Here is a 24,311-nt window from a genome sequence, read left to right as displayed (position 1 = left end):
TGAGACTTCGCCAAGTCAAGGATGGGCACTGTAATCACCAGGTGAGCCACCAAAAACTATTAAAAGGATGGTAATTAGTAACTAAATAGAGGGGAAGATGGGATTTTAAAAGATCCGAAAGAAAGAAAGGAAAAAGACACATAAAACAAGTAAGAAAAACACAAACTATGTCGTAAGATAAGCTATTTAAACACAAATGTATCAGGAACTGCATTAAATGTGAACAGGTCAATATTCCCAGAACTAAAAACACAACTGTTTTCAGGTGACAAGGTGCCCACCAGACACACAGAGACAGAAAGGTTGAAATTAAAGACGTAGGAAAAGCTCCACCAGGGAAACACCGACCAAAACAAAGCTGCAGATGCTACTAAGTACTGGGTGAATTAACGTCGACGTGAGAGCCGCCACCAACGGCGAGGAGGGAAGCTTCGGAACCTACGGGAGGGCAGGTGCCCTGAGAATTTGTGGCAACTCTAAATTTGCATACCTCTGACAGCGGCCTCAGAATACATACGAAGCCAAACGTGACAGAACCAAAAGGAGACACCACGAGCAGTGGCGGATTCCCACGCACCTCGCACAGCACACAGCGGAGGAGACCAACGGCCAGCGAGAATGAGGACGCTCCGAACAATGCGACGGCTCTGACGACAGGCGCACGGGGTGGGGGTGGCGGCGGCGGCGCCGTCTGCCAGGACCCGGACTCGTCTCCAAAACGGACCAAGCGCAGAGCCGCACGTCAAGTCTCAATCACGTCCCAAGGGCTGAAATCCAAGTAGGATTCTGACTAAGTGGGGTTAAGCCGGAAATCAATGCAACGATAGTCAGATCCCCACTGCTTTTAAACTACCTGGGAGAACTCAAATTAGCACACTGGTCAGAAAAGAAATTGGGTTACGATGAAAAAACACTTTGGATTGAATAACTATAAACAAATAACACCAAGAACCATGAGATCGAGTTGAGCCAGATTTGAAAGGCAATAAGTTTAGCTTTAAATGCACAGATCTGAAAACAAGACATGCTAGAAATCAGCGATCCACCTACTCATCTTAAGAAGTTAGAAAAATACCAAATAAAAGCGAAAACGAGCAGTCATCGGTGAACTAGAATGTGTTACAGTGATGCCGAACAGGAAGCTGCAGGAAAAGCCCCTGCCGAGTGACAAGGGGAAAAAGGAACACGGCCAGGCCACCACCAGGGACGAAGGGGGCCAGCGGTCCTTCAGGGCCCCCTGCGCTGGACACAGGCAAAAGGACCGTTTACACAGCTCACGCCAAGAAACTGGAACACTTACACGAAACAGGCAAATTCCTGGAAAACGCGACTTTCAGAATCTAATGCAAGAAGGAATAGGACACCGAATGTGCCATATTCGTGACAGAAACTGAACCCGTGGCTCCCGCCAGCCAGCCCCGGTGAAGGCTGAGGGAGCCGCAGCGCCGTCCTACGCCGGCTCCTTGGGGAACAAACGAGAGGCAGGGGCCACTGCAGCTTGGTGTGTGACGCCAGCACGACCCGGCAGTAGGAACCGACGACGGTGTGATCGCAACAGGACGGTATCATCCGATCTCTCGGGAACATGGATACAGAACACCCCAGACCGTGGGAGCCAGGCCCAGCTCCGTGAAGAGCATGACACACACGCGAGTGCCATCATCCCGGGAAATCGGGCCGTGGGTCAATCACCGGGACTGATCACGGCAACAGGAAAAGGAGAAAAGGCACCAGGGCAGACACCGTGGGATGAAGCGCAACGGACCCGCCACGCCCAGCAGAAATTCTGCTGAAAGAACTGACAGAGAGCAGGGCCTTCGCCGCCACGCAGCGGGCGCAGCCCCTCCAGCGAGCCCCTCCAGCGAGCCCCTCCGGTGAGCCCCTCCGGCGCGCCCCCTCCTGCAAGCTGCTGCGGGCCCCTCCAAACCTCTGACTCAGACGGAGCTGCGCCCGAGCCAAGGCGAGAAAACAAAAGGGGTGTGGGGACTGGGAAGAAAGAAACCGCCACCGTCTGCTGCCATCTACTTCTTTTCACATTCTGTGACTTTTAAATGACCATTTCCGTAGAGCTAATGCTTGGAACTGCCTGCGTTTCTCGTAATGGTCACCACCGTGGCCTGGCTGTTGGTTAACAGGACCGTCCCGTACTCTGAGTGGTGTCGCTAAGGCAGTAACGACAGGGCCACCCGCAGACCTCGCCGTTACACGAAGGACCACACTCGTGCCATCGGCCCTCCCCTGCGGCACGTCAGGCTGTCCCCGCACGCAGGAGCGCACAGCCAGGCCGTCTCTGTGCTGCTGCGCCGTGTGACAGCAGATCGATCCTCTCACAGAATTAGAAAAATTTTTTTAATTTAAAAGAGCAAAGCGTTCTCATAGGTAACTTATTTACCCGTTGGTTTGTAAGTTCTCCATCCACGCACCACCTGCAGGCCCCGGCACCAGTGGTTTGGACTAACGGGCGACAGGGGAGAAGCCAAGTGGCCTGGGTCGTGATGAGGCGCAGGCTCTGCGGAGCCAGGGGGCGGAGGGGCAGGCGGCACAGGGCTCCGCACGTGAGCACGGGGCACCTGCAGTACCACAGGGGCGCCGAGGGCGGGATCAGACTCAGGGCGCCCGAGAGGAAGCCGCAGTGGGATTCAGTAAGACGACAGAGCCCTGCACAAAGGCAGCAGCTGCCACGACACAGGAAAACAACGCCCCCTGTACGAGGGACTCCGCGGGACCCAGTGAGTCAGTAAACGCAGAGTGGGGACAGTCACCAAGGGCGGGCGTCCTGGCCTGTGCCGGAGTGGGGACCCAGGCACCCGCTGCAGGGAGGAGCCGCCAGCCCCTGCATGATGAGGCTGCGGACCCCCAGCTCCACTCGGAAAGAGAGTGACTAGACATGCACCCGCACACCTACAAGGCCGGAAAGGGACACGCAAAAATGCCACCTGTGGGTAACTCGGGGGGGGTCTCTTTACAACTTTATGTATTTTCTAAAATGTCTACATTAAACAGACTCACTTTCAAAACCACCAAAAGAACTTACTTTAAAAAAATGTCAAAAATCTCAGACAGACAGACAGACATGGGACACTCTCGACATCCCATCAGCGCCAGAAGAAATTTGTGTCAAACCAGAGCATTGCAGCAACACGAAAACATTCAGCTTTCACCTCATCGAAATGCCGAGTGCTTAGCTCGAGTTCTAACCCAGATAGTCACGCCACACACTTGCCGATGACAAACCCCAACCGCAGCCGGTGCCGAACGGGTCAGGTTCTCACCAGCCTTCTCGAGAAGGCTCTCGCTCGCCCGCTGGACCCAGAGCGAACTTAAGAATGTTCCCTTGGTTCCCGGACACCTGCCTGAAATGACGCTCCAGACCACTGTGAAAACAAATACTCCACTGAAAAGGTGTGCGAATCAGATGAGCAGACAGACCAGGACGGCAGCCGGGCCTGCCCACCTGCCCGCCCCTGCCCACCTGCCGGCCGCTGCCCTGCGCCCGCCCCCCGCTCCCAGCACCCCTGCAGGAACCACGGCCTTCCGCGTAAGGGCTGGTGGACCACGCAGAGCAAGCAACACCGGAAGCCCAACCTGACATGGAAGAAACGCAGATGAAGATGAAAGGACAGAGACCGTTCTGTACCAAGGTGACATGCTGACAAAGGCTGTCCCCTGCAGCACACGGCACCCTGAACATCGGGCTGTGCGTGGTCATTCGACAAACCACGTCAGCTTTCCCTACCACGACGGAGGGGAGAAGGAGACTCATTTCAATAAAGGAAGCTCTTCCACTAAAGCAAACAAACAAAAAGCAGCAACCAGAACCACTTCTCAGAGAAGCCACTTTGTTCCGGGTGTCTGGGACCCCGCGGCGGGTCGGGCCTCACCTCGACGAACTTGTGGAAGACTCTGTCACTCTGGTGAGCTCCGATCGTGATTTCTGGGAGATAGACCGGGATGGTTGTGTAGTTCAGCACCTCCAACTTATTCTGAACCCTGGGAAACAGGACAAATACGGGTCACACCGAACCGTCAGAATAAAGGATAAAATCAATAAGGCTGATTTCGTTAAAAAAATCCATATTTAAAAAACCGTAAGTTCAAATAAATGCCATTCATTCCCAAGCCGTCCCCTCGAAGCACAGTGGTAGGGAGGAAATGCTCTTTTGAAACGAACGTTGCAGCTGAGGGGCGTCTTTCAAAAGCTGGGGGGCTGCCTCGGGGGACAGGTGCAGACTGGAAACATAAAAAGGAGCCACAGTGTGCTGTAAACACGGGACCAGCCGGAACAGAGAGCTAAAATCAAACACCATGTGCTATGTAGCCAGGCACATAATATGTCCTCATTAAAGAACTGTACAATTAATGAGTCTTGAGGAAAAGAACTTCTGAGTCACTCAGTCCCCCTGGGTGGACAGCACAGCACGGGGCCCCCGCCGCCCGGAAGGCTGGGCGGGCCGGGCCGGGCGGACTCCCACACGGGACGGCCTGCTGTACCATCGCTCATAAATGCGCCCATTCTCTGCTTTCTCGGCACCGATAAAGTCAAGTCCTGGGACACTCCCTGTTTCACCATTTTGTTTTGCTCATTTCTAAAATATTTATACTTTGTTATAATTTGCTTAAATTAAACTTGGTCTGAATATAACCACTATACTTGAAGATGAAAAGCATTTTTGGGGCTTTTAGAAAGAAACATTAAAATAAAGTCCTGTCTTAAGGGCTCAAAGCAAAGAAAATAATTACTTTAAATGGCCACTTTCCCATTAAGGAGTTATAATGGCAGATGTTTCTGCTTGTAATGGCTCAGACGGAAGTTCTTTAACCGTCTCTGGCCCTCGGCCACTGCGTGGGAACGAGCCCAGGCCCATCACACAAACCCAAGCCCTGTCCCCGGCACCCCGGGCCGACTCCGCTGCAGTCAGAACCCCCAATCCAAATCCAGGGCCCAGAGGTCCACAGTCTCTCCCCTCAGAGGACCACAGGACAATCAAAGCCCACGGCAGGTGGACTGCGAGTGGACAGGAAGTAATGTCACATCCAAGTGTCACCAGTAAAAGCCACGTCACTCATACAATGACTGATAATCCAATAACCAAATGCTGCCACGACAACGTGTCTGTCTCTCCCGAGTGTCCCGGCGCGGACACGCACACGGCTGGGGCCCATGTGCTCCAAGACCAGTCTCTGCTTCAACAGGAAGTGGGGTACAGCATATCCTTCATAAGCATGTTATCAGTACACATCTTTTTACTTTTAACGCAAACAGAATTATTCTATGACACAAGGACAATTTTTAAAAGTGATCTCGCAATAAATAATTTCAACTAAAAATGAAGTTCGTATTCTTATATGTTAAGGAATATCAAGGCAGAGTATGATGTGGTGTTCTCTATAGTTTGAAAACCCTAAAAAATTGTGCAAAATTTGAAAGCGCTTCTTACTAGCCTGGGAACGAGCGAGGAACACACAGAACAACAGCGCCATCTATGCCTAGTTTGGCGGAATTACAGTTTACACATAACCACCCCACAACAAAGGATGCAGCTTTGAACAAATATGCTTCAAACTGTTTTTGAAAATTAAAAAAAAAATAATCTGCTGCAACTATTCCACAATTTACTTAAACTGGCTAAAATGCTCTCTCGATGTATTACAATGAGCTTAATGACGGCTGTTAGGAGAGGCTGTTAGGCAGCCCATCTCCAGTAACCCCAAGTTTTAACCTCTAATAAACTACAAATACAGTCTAGATTGAAGATAAGGAAGGAACGAAGACAACAGGAAGCTTTTATGACTCACGAAGCAAAAAGCAGTGAAAGCAGGCATTCTGCTCAGGGAGCACTTACTCTAATGAAGGAGAATTCAGAACCGGCTGAGGATAATAAAGCCACTTAGCATCGTGAGCCTAAGTGCCCACGTCAGAAGATAACCTGTACTCAGATCTGGTTTACAGCACAAGGCGCTGTGCCCCAGATTTTAAAACAAAAGACCGAGGCAGGAAAAGACCGAAAAAAGTAAAATAGTAAATTATGTTTTATGACTTAACCTGGTCCCCAGTCAACAGAATATCTATACGTGCTCCTTAAACGTTTCCAAGGCACAGTTTTTAGTTTCGCCCCGAACTGTAAAGTCTGTTTGAAACACTTACTTCTGACACAGCCTGACGCCTCACGGCTTTTATAGCACTGAATGACACGTCACGTTAGAAGGGCATCCTCCAGGGTCTCGGGGTGCGGGGGAGAAGGGGAAGCCCCAGCTCTGGGGAAGGAGGGGGCGGCCCAGGGCCCCAGGCAAGTGGAGGCCTGCCTGGCAACCGGTCGCCGACACGGGCGGGGCCCCGCGGCATGGGCGCCAGTAAGTCACGGGTACGAACCCACAATGCTGCCCAGGCGGAAACGGTTACTGTCTCTTAGCACACACATGCACACGCACGCACACGCACGCACACGGACGTGATCACACACCGACATGCACGACTGGGACAGCACGAAAACGCCCTAAACCAATCATTTCGCCAAGTTCTGGACATAATGAGTATAACTAGTAAACAGCACGTTTACAATAATTATCCTAGAAAATTAGTCGTAATTTTCGTTTGAGCCCCCAAATTAAGAAATGATAGCGAAATGAAAGTAAACATAATTGCCACCATAACCGTCAGGAAATACCCTTGGGAAACAGAGGAGCAGAAAGCTGGGAGACAGGAAGGCCAAGGGCATGGACAGTAAGAGAATAAAAAATTAACTAAATGCTGTAATGGAGACTTTTAGGGAATTCCAGGCTCGTCCTCCAAGCTCTGATAACCGTGTAACTAAACGACCAAAACAGTGATTCTGAGACGTGAACCTCGGACTCAGTCGGGAACCAAGTCGCACGCGTCCCAGCTGACGGTTAGGGGACGGCACTGAGCTCCCAGGGCCCACCACGGGTGGGCATGTCCACTCGGCACGGTTGGCCTCCGTGTCCCGATGCGGCAGCCCGCGCGGACTTGGAGGGCCGGCGTGTGCACGTCCCAGGCCACTTCTGATCAGGGACTGGAACGTCTGACGATCTGGTGTTCACAGGGGGCCTGGAACTGCCCCCCGCAGATACTGAGGGACGACTGAAATTTGGGAGGAGTCACAACTTATATGCGAATTTTCAAGTGCAGAGGGGTCTGCACCCCAACCCCATGTTGTTCGGGGGCCAACCGCACATGGACGAGCGTCTAGATGAAAAAGTTACCCAGTTTTAAAAACTAAGAGGGACTTGCAGTTTCCGCTCCAACAATGAGAGAGCCTGGACGCCATCGCTCTTGTCCCTACGATGACAACGAAAACTACTTTAAAAACGAGCATCGCGACTTCCCCCGGAGCATCGGCCCCGCGCACTGGGCGGTGAGAACGCAGAGGGAGGTGGGATGCGTGGCAGGGGCGTCTCGCGGGGCGGGGGAGGGAGGGGGAAACAGAGCTCTCCGCTCGGGCACCCGCACCACCCGTGAGGCGGCAGGGCCCCCGAACGAGGACTCGGGCGCACCCTAAATGCACGCTGGAAACACTGCATGGGAACAACGGCAGCTTTAAAAGTACAGGCGACGTGCTCGCAGAGGCAGGAAACGGAACCACGCAGAATGCGCAGTTAGAACCCGAAGGCCAAAAAAGGCAGCGGGAGAAAACAAGGAACGGGAGCAACGAGAGAAAACAGTGACAGACAAACATATCGACATTCACTTAAATGTGAACTGTTAGAAGACAGAAATGTGCCAGTTAGAAGACAGAAACTGTCAGAGACGGCAAAGAAAAACAAGACAAGACTACCTGTCGCCTCCCAGAAGCCCGCCTTCCATCGAACACGGCTGACAGTGCCGGGTGGAGGAGGACAGACCACGCCCACGCCACTCGAAAGCTGGGACAGACGAGCCAACTTCAGACCAAGCAGAGCCCAGAAGCAGCACACCATCAGGGACAGAGAGGGGCGCTACAGAAAGACGACGGGGGAGTCGGCTCCCCAAGAACACAGCAGCCCGCAACGTGCGCTAACAACACAGCGTCCGAGCACACACGGCAAAACGAACGAACTCGAAGGAGAAACAGACGCGTCCGCTATGGCAGCTGAGGACGTGGATGACCCGCCAGTGCACTCGCCGACAGCAGGGCCCACCTCGGCCCACCTCGGCCGGAACACTCGCCACGAGAGACAACGTCCCTGACCATGTCCGACACCTTAACAGATACAAAGGAGCAGAAATCAGACAAAACATGTTCTCAGGTCACAGTGGAATTAAACCGCAGAAATTTACAGCACCGAACGCACAGGTTGGAAACGAGGACCTAAAGCAATCGGCCACGCTCCCACCTTACAAACGGGAGAGCAGCACCTGGAGCCTAAGGGAGCAGGAACATCGACGGAAGCTGATTCTTTGAAAAGATCAATAAACAGGAAAAGAAAACTTACAGAGAACAAATAAATAGGCGATAAAAATATAAATGAAGTTCAGTGTTTGTAAAATGCAAAATAAAGAAATGCTGTCCTTTGGGCATTGTTTTAACTATGCGGTCTTAACGGGGACTTTCAGACGCCCTCACGAGCTTGCAAACCGCTGCGTTTTCTGGAGGACGATTCTGCAACGTGGCAACAGTTACGACATGCTAACCCGACCTGACCCAGGGACTCCACTTCCACACCTGAAGACAGTGACCTGAAACGGGACAAAACGCGTACAACGTGCTCGTCGCTGTTACGGCTGTGAAGAAACGGAAATACCTCGGGAGGGCGATCCTGAGAAATGGTAAAAGAATTACGCCTGCATCTCAAGGGTCGACAAACGGTTTTTCCACTAAAGGGCCGGAGAGTAAATATTTAAGGCTTCAAGGGCGTCATGTGCTGTCTGTCACATATACCTTCTTTTTTATTTACGATCCTTTAAAAATGCAAGAACCATTCCTCCCAGCCAATGGCGGGATTTGCCAAACCCTGATTTGTATCTCAGTCAGTGGATTCAAAGAGCAGACGTGAGGAGCCATTAAAAAACCAAATTCTAGAACATTTACTATAACGGGGCACGTTCACGCTATTAAGAATAGAACACAGAGATGTGTGCGTGACGACATCCAATCAGAACTACCGGAGCGGACCTTTAAAGCGTCAGAAGAACCTGCATGAAGCTGCCACTGTTGGCTATGGTGGCGGCAGAATAGCAGATGACTTCATTTAATTTTGCCTTTTGTCTCCTGACTTTCTCCTATGCGTGGGCATGGCCTTGACCTTGACCTCTCATGCCCTTGCTCCCGCCTTCTGGGCAGTGCCCCTCACTCCTGTCCCCAGGCTAAGCTGCCCACCCCTCTCTCCCCTCTGCCCGACCCCTGGGCTGGGCTGTGGGCACGCCCTCCCTGCGCCCCTGCTCAGGGCCTCCCCCCCGGACACCACCCCTCGGTCACTCGGGCCTCTTCCAGAGCAAGGCCCCGCCCCCCACCTCAATTGGATGCGGTGCCCACCTCCCCCCAATAACATCAGTCGTTTCTGACACCAAAGCCGCCACATCGGAGCACTGCCCGGCAGGCAGGGCAGCGAAGCAAATGCTGAATGAGCAGGGCCATCGCTCGGTCCCCTCGGCCAGGGAACACCGGTGCCGCGAATGCCCGACCTGAAACACAAGCACTTCGAAAGCCTGGAAGGCTCTCCAGCAGGCAGCACGCTGAGCTCAAAAGCAGCCCCCTCGCCCCGTCGGTGCCCACGGCCCCAAACTCACAGCATCCGCAGATTGTGGAAGGTACGGTCGTCCTGGTTGAGCCACGGCCCTCTGTCATACTTGAGGTATTCGATATCCTCCACCACCTAGACAGAAAGAAACCCAACTCCGATGGAGTCTCACTTTAGACAGTTAAATGACACATTGTGACACACTATAAACTACATATATCTGGCAGGAAGAATCACACCACGAAGGTCAGAAAGAAAGGAAGTCAGGTGGCCATCGGCAAGGTGGCTGAGTGATGACCCCTCAGTGCGGGCGCCTCCCCCAGCTGAGGAGTGGGTCACAGGGTGCCGCTGGTCCCCAACATGGGACCTCGCCCAGCTGACTTTGGGGTGCTGTAGAAATTACCGGGCAGCCTGGGAGAAAAGGGCCAGGGAGAAGAGGAACGAGGACCCAGCGTGCGTGACGGACCGCGCGCTTCCTCCCAAGAAACTTCGTTCCAGAAGCGGGACCCACAGGGGCAGCACGGGACACGAGAGCAGAAGCGTTTCCTGGCGGGTCCAGGAATCAGGGTCCCCAGCCCACAGCCTGCGGCGGCACCGGTGGACGCTGTGGCAGCCTTTTAAGATCTAGTCTCTCCCCAAACACATCGAACTCTGAAAACTCTCTTTAACCCTCAAGAACTGGAGTACATTCAATTACGAACACAAATAATGAGTTTTAGAGGGAAAATGTGTTCTTCTCAAATACATGCCATCTAATTATTCTGTCCGAGGATTAAAAATAATCTAAAACGAATTGACACCACACAGGAAGTGGGGAAGGAAACGAAGCGCAACTTCAGAGGTCCACGCAGGGGAGCCCCTCAGCGGCCCTCGCCGTCCCGGCGCAGGGCTCACGGGCCCCGTCCTTCGGGAGCAGCCTCCTCAGCTTGTCCCCGGGGCCACGAGGCAGCTAGCTCAGGGTTTCACCCCTGCACCTGACACCTGCCCCCAGATCATAAAACCCGTATTTTCTTCGAGAATTTGTATGCCGTCTGCTGTGTTTGGCAGTGGAGGTTTAATGTATCCTGTAAGGCGGTGCTCTCATTTTTACCAAATGACTGGTCGACTGCGTCCACACCATCTGGGAAGAGTCCGCGGCCTCTGTGTCTTTACTACCCTTCAAAGCACTGACTTTACCAAAATCAGGGTCTCCCATGCACGTGTGCACACAAGCAGATGCGCCCGCGCCCGTCTGTGGACTCCGTTCTGCTCCACTGACCTATTCTCAACCTCCCACGGCACTTTCGTCACCACGATTCTGTGCCACGTTCTGGGACGTGGGAGGGCCAATGTTCCCATGGTGCTCTTTTTCAAATTTTTCTTTTTGGCTATTATTCACTAACTGCACTGAGACTGACTTGAATTTTTACAAAACGCACCTACCGATTCGGGGAAATGCACCTAATTACTGCTAATTTTACCATCTGCACAATAAAAACACTGCTGCGGACACGCTGGGGTCCTGGCATCGTCACCATTCCACAATTTCACGTTCACAGAAACTGCATTGTCTCAAAGGAAGTCACAGTGACGACCAGGGAGAGTGATGGCCGGCGCGGAACTTCTCCTAGATCGCAAAACAGAGACATTTCTCCGACCAGTGGGCACTGAACGGATTATCTGATTCGTGACAACCTGACATGTGACTCAAATTTAAGAATAATCGCAAACTTTTCAGCCACTTTCTTACCTTCTCCGCATCTTGAGCTTCATTCGCACTATACACTAAGACTTCGCATTTTTCACTGTAAGAAAAAGCAAGATGAAATTCAATATAAATTTCCCAAGCTTACGTTAACGTACAAATGGATAGATTACATTATTGTCTCCCACTACAAACACTAACATGTCATGCTCCTGAACCGGGTGACATGCCGAGCACAGACTGGCTCACGTGGCTTCCTGGTTAAGGAAGACAAGTTACAAGCAGAAATGTGCTCGTGACCAGACGGTGATGACGGCACTTCTATTTCCTGGCTTGCTGGCTGTCCCCTACCCCATGGGCGTGAGAGACCAGAGCCACCAGTGTCTATAGGGGACAAGGCACACAGGTCACTTCCACTGCTAAGCAAACCATCTCCAGATACAGCACTTATCACAGGCAAATACAAAGTAGTACAGGGCCTAACCAAGACGTGTGCACAGACAGCAGCCAAGTGGTAGTGTTGCGCACGCGCGTGTGCACGTGCACACACTCCAAAAAACCCACCCACCCACCAAATTAAACTGAAGTGTGTGCTGCTTGCAAACATTAGATCAAAACATCACAGACAGCGCCCGCTGTAGCAGGTGAGCCCGCCCCTGGGGGCTGGGGCTTGAGGCACTGCGTGTGACGTGTGTGACGTGTGTGACGCGCGCCCGCCAGCAGGTCATGCACTTGGCCCACCTCATCTCAGGGAGGAAGGTTTTCTTGTAGGCATTCTCGATGGCCTGAAGGTAGGCGGCGGAGACCTTCATCTCGTGTGGCTAAACGCAGCAGAAACACAAGGGGAGAACCGTTCAGACGCTCCTCACGGCAGAGCTCGTGCAAAACGCGACCACCACCAACGAACAGTGTTTCCTGAGAACGAGTCCCGGGCGGGGTGCTGCAGGGACTGCGGGGACAGAAGGGCCTTGGCCACGCAGAGCTCCCCTACTGCAGTGAGCCCCCGCGTCCGCCCAGGACAACGCACGGCACGCCCTCTCCCATGGGCCCCGACGGACGCGTGCACAGGAGCAGAAAGGACCCTGCGCAGTGGCCACGCCTGCCTTTCCTGCTCCCCCGCGTGCCTGAGGGCAGCTGCAGACAGTGGGGGACAGCTGAGGGGCAGCTGGCCGGGCCCCCGTCCATCTGCAGCACTCTCCAGCCCTCCCCCACTGTGCCCACTCTCTCCACCCCTCCCTCCCGCCCTTCGTCATCTGAAGTTTGCTAAGCGATTTCAGAAATTTAAACTCCAGTTATGAGTGGCAGTTGCAATGTTTAAACCTCTTCCCGTTTAGCAATGCTAAAGGTCAAGTTATATTATCTTGCGCTGTCTTCTCTTCTTCAAGGCATTCACCTGCTCGATGTGCCCCTTATTTATTTCCTTGCTTACCACTGGTCTCCCCCACCAGAATAAGAGCACACACTTAATGACATCATGTCGTTTGGGTAAAATGTCCCCTTTTCTTACATGCGGTGGTAATTTTAGCTGGTGATAGTCTTCAAGACCTTTCTTGGAAAAATTAAAAAGTTGATAGTTGTAACTTGGATCTCAAATTGCTTTTGAAATATTATTATCCCGGACAACAAAAGAGTCATCTAGAGAATTCTGAATGTGTCTCTGTTTTCCAATAAGCGTCACTGTGGCCAGCAAAGGCGTTCAGAACTGCTCCACCGAGTGACAGCTAACTATTTCGACTTGCACTTCCCTCCTGTTGCCACTCGATGGGATGTTCTCAGAAGTCTGAACTGCACATCGCCCTGAAGAGCACACTCCTGGCCAACAAAGGGCACAGACGGGCAGGGAGCCGGAGCCGGGCGTCGCGGCGGGCTTCCGGCTGCGGGGAGGACGGCACTGCGGCCTCGGGACCTGGCGGCAGCAGGGCAGGCGACTGGCCCCTCTGCTGCCCTGGGCGGAACCCAGCTGGCAGGTGACCACTGAGCACCCGGACGAACACACAGGCAGCTCCCCATCCTCATCCCGGGAAGAGCCCTGTGTGGGAGCGGCCTTTCCAAACAAGAACTTGTCTCGTTTGGCGAAGGGACCCCTTTGTCCCTGCACCCCCCGTCACGCCTGCAGAACCGTGGGAAAGCAAAACGCGAGGTCTGGGCACCTCGCTGAGCCTGACCAAGGCCACGGCAATAAAGGGGCGCGTGTGCAGACCGCGCTCTGCTGGTCCAGAACCGGCCGGCAGGAAGCGCAGAGCCCGGGATGGGAAGCACAGCAGGGCCGGTTTCCACTCGCAGGGAGACGCCGGCCGGAAGTCCCCGCCGGAGAACAGTGGGTTCTTCCAGGGCACTCGCCCGCCCTCACAGGAGGGGCTGGGTGACACAGTGGCCGGCACGAGGGACCGAGGAGCGCTAATGTCGAGCGGTGGCTGACCAGAGGCTTCCTTCAGCCCACCGGTAAGCGTCCGCTCGCTCAGGGGGACCCGCTGTGTGCCACCCGCCCCGTGAGGCCCGTGAGTCGTTTACGGCAGCCGACGGTACGCGTCACTGCTGAGCGTCGGGCTGCGAGAAAACCACGGGCCACAGCAGGAGACCGGCCTTCCCCTCAAAAGCCGACTTACGTCTCCCTTCTTCTGAATCCGGCTCTGGAGCTCTGGAACGGGCACATCGACGTAGATGACCACGTGGGGGGGCAGGTACTCCCGGATGGTGACCTTCTTCACCTCGTAGTAGTGGTTCACACCTGGCGCACATAAGCAGCGCTGGCCGTCAGCCGACCATCCGCACACGCACGTCCGAAACGTGCTTCTCTTTCCCGCGGAAGGGCACACGTCCCAGAGCCACATCCCGGTCACAGCCGTCAGCACTGGCTGCCCAAGCGACCTGTGATGTCACTGCCGGTGCCCGGCACTCGCGGGAGCCCCGTGGGCCCGGAGAAACTGGCGGCTCGCTTGAGGCAGCACCAGGACACAGGGCCCGGCTGGGAGGGCCCAGCCGGGGGCGGCCTCTCCTCCCGGGGGAGCGGGACACACTGCGGACAGCCCTGTGTGTCTACTCCTCGTCATGGTAACAGATGAGAGTCCAAGCCTCTCCGGGGAGCAGCGGGCCTTTCATGCGCTCTGTTCTTCAATAACTCAACTGAAACGCTGCCGAGCTGCGTCCACCCGCACTCACTGCACCTCGGGGAATCTGACCGGCCACCAGACCAGCCACGGAAGCAGACTGAGCGACAGAGAACAAAACTGAAGCAGCTGAGGGCCCCACCTTAGTGACCATCGTAGAGAACGTGTCACACGGTCAGCGACCCCATGAGGACTGTGACACCCAAGGGCGCCCCGCCGTTCTCCCGGAGACTCCGCCCCCTCATGTGCTGGAAACGCGGCCACGTCAGCAGAACCCGGGAACACACTCTTGGCCCCGGGAGTGAAACCGCCACGGGAGCAATGGCAAGAAACCGGTGTGCGGATCGCCACGTGGGGGAGGCTTCCAGAAGCAACAGACCTGGGTGGCCACACCAAGATCCACAGAAAGACGATTCTGCGCTAAAGAAAACATTCAGGTGGCCACTCCTGGTGACTTCCGCTTTAGAGGCCATTCGGGACGGGCCTTTGATCCGCGGTCAGCAAGGCTGTGGGCGGAGGACTGGGAAAGAAGGCCACGCCAGTGTCACCAGAGTGGACGACTCGGGCTCCCTGTGGAGGCCGCCCGCTGCTCGGAACAGCGGGACACACCTGTGCACTCAGCAGACGCTCGGCCTCCCAGGGCCTCCTGTCTGCCACCACAAGCAGGCCCGTCTCCCCACCACCAGGGACTCGCCCTTCCCCCGCCCCCTCCTCCAGGTGTCCATGTCACTCCCTTCCTGTTCCTTAGGCAACATTCCACCTCGTTGTATGTCACCTACCCTTAATCTCTCTTCCCCCAAACCAACATCGGAATGGCTCTCGCTAAAGTCACCAGCCTCCTAAAGGTCACTGCTCAATTCTCGTCACACTAGATCCCATACACTCGCGTGGCACTGCCCACTGCCTCCTCCTCGGGCTGTGTGCACCTGTGACCACTCAGCTTCGATCCGCAGTGGGCGACCCTGCACGGGGCTGGCCTCAGGTTTCACCATCCTCCGTGGGCTCTGCCAGGACAAGCGCTTCCACTGTGAGCGCTGACTCCCCAAAAACCCGTCTCCAGCCCAGACCAGGCCTCCAGATCTCCGGACCTGCCGACAGCGCCAGCTCCCCGCACGCCCACACGCGGGGCGGTCCCCTCATCCTCTCCCTACTCTCCCACAGAGCCGACCACCCCTAGCCTCGTGCACGTCTGCCATGTCTCAGGTCCGCCTGGCGCGCCCACTGCCAATGCGCCCTCACCGGACAGCCCCGGACAGAGCAGCGCAAGCCAAGCCCACGCCCCGTGCCCGAACCGCCAGGGGCTCTCAGGCCTCAGGAGAAACCCGGGTCCTGGCCAAGGCCCCGCCCCTCCCCCTGCGCCCGCTGCCTCGCTGGCCCTGCGGCAGCCCCGCGGCTGGCCGGGCATCCCGCGTGCTCTCCCCGCACCCAGGGTAACGCTGAGGGAACCGCGAGCGTGTCATGCTGCAACAAACCGTCCCGTGGCTTTACCGCAGCCCCTCCCCGCACGGCAGCCCAGCGTGAGCCTCATCTGCCACCTTCACACCCCTGGCACCCCGCGCGGCACCCGCACTTGGTAGACACCGGCTGACCAACCTCACATGCTGCTCAGAATGGTCTAGTGCCTCCCCTCTAGCAAGGGGGACACAGTGGCAGAGAAAGGGCTGTGGGCCCCCAAGCAGCAGGGCGTGTGAACCCACCACCGGCAGAGGCCTCGCCCCCCACGCACAGCGGCTCGCTCCGGTCCCCATTCGTCAGGCAGTGACACCTGCGCCGCCCTCCACACGTGGCTGCCCGTGGCTCCAGCCAGCCCAGCACCGGGGGATGTCACCCGCCTGTCCACAGCGCTGCCCCAGCACACTCCTCGTCACGGACACCCTGGTCTGTCAGTCCTCCAGGTCATGTGACCTTTAACCAGGAGGGCTTTATTTCTGTCCATCTGCCACATGTCAGACTTTCAACAATGCCCCAACACAGAGCCACTGTCCCCAAAAGCACCTGACCATCTGTGTCAGGGGGAAGCAAAGGATGGAGGTCATGCTGTCACTAGGTGCATGACATACAAGACGCCCTGATTCCACGCAAGGCCACGCGCTGGGGCCTGGGGTGTTGAGTGGCGTTAACTCTATCGACCGGAGGGAAGCAGCTTGGGTACCTCGCCAGGTGAACAGAGCCAGGGGAGGTCTCCCGGGGACTCTGGCTGGCAGCGGGGGTCAAGCTGTGTGCTCGAGGATCCAGGACCCACCCCACTTTCACAGGATGCGATGTCAGGAGGAAAAGAGGGTGAAGGACCCCCCCGCAACCCGTGGAAACTTTGTGAGTAACGGCATTTAGCACACGCGGCCTGGGACACCCGAGGCGAGTCCGCCGCAGCCGTCACGGAGCTGACTGCGCCCAGGCCGCGCCACGCGAGGACTCACACTGCTTCCGGATGAAGTGCTGGCTGTACATGGCCTCCACGAAGACGAAGTCGCTGAAGATGGAGCGTTCCAGCACGACGCCCTGTCCTGTTTCACAGCAGGGAACATGCACAAAATAAGACACAACCATCAAAGCACTGGAAACAGTAATTAGGTTTTAGAAAGCGGGGAGAGACGTTATTCACAATTCCACATCTTTCCAAAGGACGTGCATGTGCTGCTAAGCGGGGAACCGGTTCCAAACCTGCCGCGCTTTTCGGTTTGGACGTTGTAACATCCCGCGTCATCCCGTCAGCTACGGCAGACGCACCCCCAGCATGGCGGTGTCTTGTTAGACCACGGGTTTCCCGCCAATGACCACAGCCATCCTGCTCCTGCCGCAGCCACTCAGTGTGACCCAGGGTCGCCCACGGCTCCCCTCGGCCCCCATGTGCCACTCGCCAGCAAAGCATCAGCTCTCTCCAGCATTCTACGCAAGTCCCGCGTCACCCTCTCAGCACGAGGCCCCTCACCTCTACCACGGCCAGTCCCCACGTCCTTCCTGCCCCGGCCACCCCCAGGCAGAGGGCCCTTCCAGACTGAGGCCGGACCCTGTCGCTGCCCCGCGGAAGCCTCCTGGTGGCCTCCTCTCCTTCAGAAAGAAAACCAACGAGCCAACCCCCTCTCTGGCCACTTCTCTGACTCAGCCCCATCCACTCCCAGCCACTCCGGACTGTCACCACAGCACACAGAGAAGCTTGTGCTGGTCCCCAGGGGACCCCGACGGTCTCCCCGCACTCGGCCCTGCTGTGCCTGGGTAGAGGCCCCCGGACCTCCTCACCCACGAGCGGCCCCAGCCCTGCTCTCCGCACTCACCACTCACCACCGACCACCCTGCATCTCCGCTGATCTCCCCAATTAACACGTGAGCCCCGGGGTGTGGGGCTCTACCTCCTGGAAGACGCCAGCTCCCAGAACACCGCGCACACAGTGGGCGCCCGTAAGTACCTAATGAGTGCATCGGTATAAGACAAAAGGAACTAAGTTTTCCTTTCAAATGTCTCCTTTTAGTTCTAAGAAATGAGAGTCCTCAGAGCTGAACAATGCTCCAAAAAGACGCCCAGTGAGCCGAGTGTCATGGTTACCACCAGCCACGCGCTGGGCCACACGTTAACACGTGGGCTCCTCAAGCAAGATCCCATACAGAACATCTGCGGGCAGACCGCGGTGTTTCTTAGGGGCAGCGCTAACCAAAATCAGGGCTTACGGCCACAGGAAAAAAGTATCACTAACACAGGTTGGAAAAGCAAGACCACAACTAGGCCCTCTGTGACCCTTTAAGAGCAAACATCGCCCTGCGCTCGGTGGCACGGGTGGTGCTCCGGGACCCCCCGGGCTACAAATGCAGGCTGAGCCAAGCTCCATCGCTCACCTGGGGACCTTGTGAAAAACACACTCTTGTTCTCAAGTCCAGGCCCCATGAAGCCGAACCTCTAGGTGGCAGCTGAGACATCTATCAATGAGCTCACCACGTAACCAACTGCTGACCAGCTGTGGCAACCACTGCTGTGTAACATTGCTGGCACAAATCACCTAATCTTACACGCACGCGTGCATGCACACACACCAGTTGCTTCTCCCCGAGAACTGTGAACCGCCCTGGCTTGGCCAGTTTGGCCCAGTACTGGCCATGCATCTGCATCTGCCTCCCAGGACATGCTGGGGACTGTGTTTAGCCACACTGGTTCCCAGGACACAGTCCCACCTGGATTCCAACCTCATTCTGCACTCTGCGGACAACCTGTGCTCCCGTCCTATGTCCTCCCTCCGTCCACCAGAAACTTCCAGGGCCACACGGCCCCTTTCTGTGCAGCCTGGCGCGTTCCGCCTCCCTCGCCCGTGTCTGCGGACGGATGGTGAATTCCGGTCCATCTCTGGGCCCGCAGCAACGGCCCGACCTCTGCACGGCACGCAGCCCCATCCTCGCGAGTGTGAGCCCACTTCCTTCCAGGCATCCAGAGGTTCTTTCCTCCAAATTCCACATAATCCATAAGCCTCACTCCAGCATGTGAAAAATGAAATAGGAATAAGTGCATTTTATTCCAAAACAACAATCAGGCAGGTTCTGGGGAAACAAAACTCGCCTCGCCGAACGCCCTGAAAGCCAAGCGCACTAGCGGCAATCCTAAGCGGCCGAGCTCTAGAACGGGGTTCAAGTGCAGAACGCGCCCGACAGCTCCGGGACGAGGCCGCCGCACCTGTGCTCAGCAGGTGCTCCAAGGCGTCGGCGTACTGCAGGAGGCGGCTGGCGTACAGCCAGGACTGCAGGCGGTAACTGTTGCCGTCGTTGCTTTTCGGGTCGTCGTAGAACTTCTCCAAGCTGCAGTTGCCACTGAGCTCCACGTCGAGCGGCTTTCCGTCCCCCGTGGTGCTGTCCGCATAATGGATCCCGGCTTCAGGAAAGTACCTCAAGCCTGAGGGGAGAAACGGCCAGGTGAAAGGGGATGCGGATGAACAGCAGCCAAGGCCGGCCGGCGACCTGGGGAAAGTGACCCACACGCCCGCGTTCGTGGGTGTGAACGGAGCACATGAGACACCAAAGTCAGCGTGTCCAAAACACGCGTGTAAGCCAAGCATGGCGGCCGAAGGTGGCAGTGCGCGCCGCGGTGCCCACGACCCCAAGCCCGCGTGCGAGGGGCAGGTGCCCACGAGAAGTGCCTGCAAAACGGGGTGCGCTGGCGTCCTGGGCAAGGAGCGCAGTGACAGCCCCGCCTCGGAGGCCTCGGGAAGCGCCCGTGACAACGCTCCGCTTCCGTCACCAAGGCAGGATTCAAACTGACAATGGCATGAATTTTTTAACTTTCCAAATGTGAAAGGTTCGAACAGCTTTTCAAGAAGTATTTTTAAAAATGTGAAATATCTGCCTGACGCCCGATTCTGCCTGGTCCACATTTAAGTAAAATCAAACTCCCAGAAGCAACCATCCGAGGAAGAGCTGTCACGCCACGCGACAGTGTTCGTACCTAGCTTCTCCGCTACCACCTTCGCAAGCTTGCTCTTCCCGGAACATATATTGCCATCGACGGTTATCACTCTGCTGCGTTCTGTCAGCTTTTTGGTCGTCCTGTCGCCAAGGATGAACGCCAAAGGGCCGTACTGCTGCAGCTGGCACTGCGCACTTGTATGAACTCCTCCCTGAAAAACACGGCGGGCACGACAGCACACCGTGAGCGCTGGTGACCGCGGGCACTGGCGGCTGGTGGGTAAAAACGCCGAGGAGACCCCTAGTTATAAAAATGCCGACACCTGCATCTTGCATCTCTACCACCTGTTTGTTTAATGCCCCGTCTCCTTGTCCCACCCCAAACGTGAGCTCCTAAGGACAGGGGACAGTTTTGTTCGCTGCTAAATAATCCTCAGGGCCTGGAACAGCTCCTGGAACAGAGTATGCTTATCGTGTTCAATCGAATTGGATGGATGGATGGATGGATGGACGGATGGAAGAAAGGCAGGCAGAGAGAAGGGGGTTAGGGGAGACAGGGAGGAAAGCAGCGAAGAACATCTGTCTAGTACAGGCTGCCGTCCTCACTATCTCGCTGCCTTTAACCAGCGCCATCTACATGTCCTGAGAGCTAACGGGCCTAAAACTGAAATCGAACATGCAAAACGCAGCCAACGGTGATGCCTTTGACAGCCTCCGCTCCCTCCGACTGCACAATCAGTCACGAAATTCTACTGACCTTACGCCTTAAAGCTCCCTGCAGCACGTCACGTCCCTACCCCATCTCACTGGTTCTGGAGACGTCCTCGCCTCTCTCACCTACAATGCAAACACCTGCCTCATCTCCTGTCTCCAACATTCTCGATCTACTTTCCGCATTAAAGCCCAAAGAATCTACCCCCCCAAAAAAGAGGAAAAAAACACAATCGAAAGGCAAAAACTGAGGAAAGTTCCACATAGAGGTTGTACAGACCAATAAGAAAAACGGGACAGAAATGCATAGTTTATTCTATAAAAATAGCCAATAACCTTATGAAAAAAGTTCGATCTTGCGACAGAAAGCAAACAAAATTCCGAACAGGAAGGAAACACTTCTTAATGTATAGAACTGAGAAATACTTTATTTTTTTAAATGAAGAGTGAGAGCTGGGATGGGACAAAGCCATCCCAAACTGCGACGGTAATGTAACATAGACGCTGGGCCTCAGGCTATCAAGAATCTATCCTAAGGGACCACACACAGATTCGTGCAAAGATTTACCTATGAAGATGCTCAATAAGATCTAGTTTGTAACATCAGAAATGTAAGTAGAAACTCTTACTGTCCAACAACAGAGGAGGAGCTAACAGAGGTGTGTCCATATTATGAAACAGTAAGTACTCACAAACATAATATTTTATAAAAAAGAGAATATAAAATATGAAAAACAATTTTCATCTTTGATTTGCTTGACTTACAGTCTTGAATACTGAAGGGTGGGGGGAAAAAAACAGGTTTCAATGCAAAAAAAACAATGTAACTAAAAAATGGGCAAAAGATTTGAACAAGATACACAGAGTGGCTAAAAAGCCTATGAACACGTATATGCCCGAAATCATTCGTGATAGCTGCAAGTTAAAACAAAAGAGCCCATATACACTTATTACCAAGAATAGCTAAAAATCCCAATAATGGCCAATGCCAAGGGCTGGCGGGAATGTAGAGCAAAAGGAATGCCCCTTCAGAGGGGTGCAAAATGGTCCACTCTGGAAGATGGCCGGCAATTCCCTATTAAACCCAACACGGTCTTACCACACAATCCAGCAACTTCCACAAAGAAACCTGCACACATATTGTAGCGGCTTTATTCATAATCATCACAAACTGGAAGCAGCCAAGATGTCTTTCACCAGTTGAATGGATAAACTGATACATAAACGTGGTGGAACGTGGTGGAACGTGGTGGGACGTTATACGGCAATGAAAAGAAATGAGTTATCAAGCCACAAAAGGACAGGAGTGAATCTTAAATACGCCTAAGTCAAAGAGCTAGTGTGAAAAAGCAACGCGAGAGGCGGCAGAGAGACCGGTGGACATGGGGGCTGGACGCGGGGGCAGAGGAAGGGCTGACCAGGTGGAGGCCGGGGCATGCTCAGGGCTGTGAAACCACTTTGCATGGCACCAGATGGTGGACGCGCGACACCACGCACTTGTCAAAACCCACAGAACTTTCCCGCACAAAGAGTGAACCTCGATATTTGCAAATTTTTAAAAACTCATTTAGGTGGAGAGATGCCAGGATGGAACGCAGGTGACAAAAACAACTGTTACAAATGTAGGAAACCCCCTCACTGAAGGGGGTCGGGAGGTGCTGAGCCTGGGAAATCGGTGGTGACTGTAAGACTAAGGGTCTCAGACACAGGCAGTTCCCACAGCGGTAAACGGTAGCAATCCCCACACCGTACCCAAATCCTGGAAGGACGCGATTAAGTAGAGGGACAGCAATGGCGGGAGCCAGGTTCCCGCCGCTGCAGTGGGAGGGCTCAGGCCAGCAAGGAGGCCAGACTGGCCCGCGTGTGCTCTCCTGTTCCGTCCACTGCGGGCGGCTGCACGCAGAACCACGGACCCGTGTGGCTTTGCGCGCGGCTTGGTGTACGCACGCACTCCCGCCCAGGAGTATGTCACAGGGACACGGAAGCCACCTGAAAATCTCCCAGTGGCCACCGCTGGAACGACCTGAGCAGAGGTCAAGTCCCTTTCCAACGCGACAGCAACGCAGCTCCAGCCGCCGGCAAGCAAAGCGGCTATGATGCTGCGGGCCACACAGCACGGTTGTCCTCAGGCTCCCGGTCACCGCGGCCGGCGGGCTGCGCAGAGCGGCCACACGGCTCAGGGCAGCAGGGCGGCGCCCGGGTGGCCCGCGCGGCCCGGCCCCCCAGACCACGGCGCTGCGGCCGCTGGCAGCGCAGACACGGCGGTCCGGGGAGGCCGCGGCGCCCCCGCGGCACCGAAGCCCGGCGCGGGCGCGCCCCCCGAGAGCGCCCGGCCCCCGCCCCGGCCCCCGCCCCGGCCCCCGCCCCGGTCCCCGCCTCACCGCGCGCCCGGCCGCCGCCGCGAGGCCCCGCGAGGACGCGGACGCGCGCGCCGCACTCAGCAGCCTCAAGGCCATGGCTCCGCGGTCGGCGCCGGCTCAAGGACCTGCGGGGACGCGGGCGCGCAGCAGTGACGTCACGCGAGCGCGCCCGCGCGGCGCCTGTCGGGAAGGCGGGTGGCGGGCGCAGGAGCCCGGCGGGGCGCGGCGCTGCCGAACCTCTGCGTGACCCCGCGGGGCGCCGCCTCCCGCCGCGCGGCCCCGCCGAGCCTCTGCCCCGGGGACCGTGCTCCGCGCTTTCCTCGTCTGAGCGCTCAGGCCTCACGACCACGCGCTTCGTTGTGGGCCGAATTGAGTCCCTCAACCCCCGATGTGACTACTGGGAGATGAGATCTTTAAGGAGGTCATTAGGGTTCATTGAGATCATTAAGGTGGGGCCCTCGCCTGCTGGGACTGGAGTCCGTACCGGTGGAAGCGACACCAGGAGGACACCTGCACGGAGAAAGGCCCCATGGGGCGGGGGGACGCTGGCCCTCTGCGCCTGGGGAGAGAGGCCTCAACAGAAAGCCACCCAGCGGGCACCCTGATCTTGGACTTCCAGCCTCCAGAGTGTGAGGAAATAAATTGTCGCCCATGCGTGGTACTTTATGATGGCGGCCCCGGCTAATACACATTTCTGTAAAAGGTTGCGGTAAATGTGCAGATACTCAAAGGCACGGATCTTGTTTGATGAGTATTGACAATTAATGCAACCATGTCACCCCAGAAAGTTCACTCGTTGCCAATCAAGTCCACCCCCAGACATCTCCCTAACGAGGCAGCCGCTGTGCTGTGTACCCCCAGGTTAGTGCTGTCTGCACCCGGACTCTCCACGGATGGAACTGTAAGATGGACTCTCTGGCTGTTCTGACTCAGCACCACGTGTGCACGGTGCACCCACGCCTTGTGAATCTGCAGCCTTGCTTGCCGAGCACCCCTCCCCTGCGTGCCCCTTCTCCCACTGCAGACACTTGGGTGAGGGCCCAGTGTGGGGCCATCATGAATAAGGCTGCTGACTTCCAGACAATTCTGTGTGCACGCGCACATGCACGTGCATTCATGGCTCTTGGGGACGGGCTACCGGAGAGGGGCCTTAACTTCACGGCACCGCCAAACGGTTCCCACGGTGGCCAGATCTTTTGCGCTCCCACCAGCAAGGCAAGGTCCACAGAGGCTCCCGGCCCTGACGATATTCAACATCCATAATTGGACTTGGGCCAAATAAGTATGAAACGACGTCTCATGGTCACTTCCCTGATGGATGGAGCATCTTTTCAGGTCCTCACTGGCATATCTCCATTTATCGACTTGCCTGTCTTTTGTCCCAGTTTTTCACTG

General features: G+C 55.7%; 1 protein-coding gene across 1 annotated transcript in view; it reads right to left on the bottom strand.

The window, feature by feature from the left end:
* The window catches only part of NDUFA10 (NADH:ubiquinone oxidoreductase subunit A10), a 29,081-nt gene extending 6,000 nt beyond the window's left edge, over positions 1 to 23,081 (bottom strand). Inside the window, exons 1-9 of the mRNA XM_039849753.1 lie at positions 22,938 to 23,081; positions 19,886 to 20,057; positions 19,121 to 19,336; positions 16,884 to 16,970; positions 13,966 to 14,087; positions 12,101 to 12,180; positions 11,405 to 11,459; positions 9,725 to 9,810; positions 3,882 to 3,990 (exon numbers count right to left, since the gene is read on the bottom strand). Coding sequence (XP_039705687.1) covers positions 3,882 to 3,990; positions 9,725 to 9,810; positions 11,405 to 11,459; positions 12,101 to 12,180; positions 13,966 to 14,087; positions 16,884 to 16,970; positions 19,121 to 19,336; positions 19,886 to 20,057; positions 22,938 to 23,012 — 1,002 coding nt within the window. The 5' untranslated portion in view covers positions 23,013 to 23,081. The remainder of the gene's footprint in view (positions 1 to 3,881; positions 3,991 to 9,724; positions 9,811 to 11,404; positions 11,460 to 12,100; positions 12,181 to 13,965; positions 14,088 to 16,883; positions 16,971 to 19,120; positions 19,337 to 19,885; positions 20,058 to 22,937) is intronic.
* Positions 23,082 to 24,311: the final 1,230 nt, after the last annotated feature.

The sequence above is a fragment of the Pteropus medius genome, unplaced genomic scaffold (genome assembly GCF_902729225.1).
Source record: "Pteropus medius unplaced genomic scaffold, Ma_sr-lr_union100, whole genome shotgun sequence".
NCBI lineage: Eukaryota > Metazoa > Chordata > Mammalia > Chiroptera > Pteropodidae > Pteropus > Pteropus medius.
This window is presented reverse-complemented; position numbering and strand designations above follow the sequence as displayed.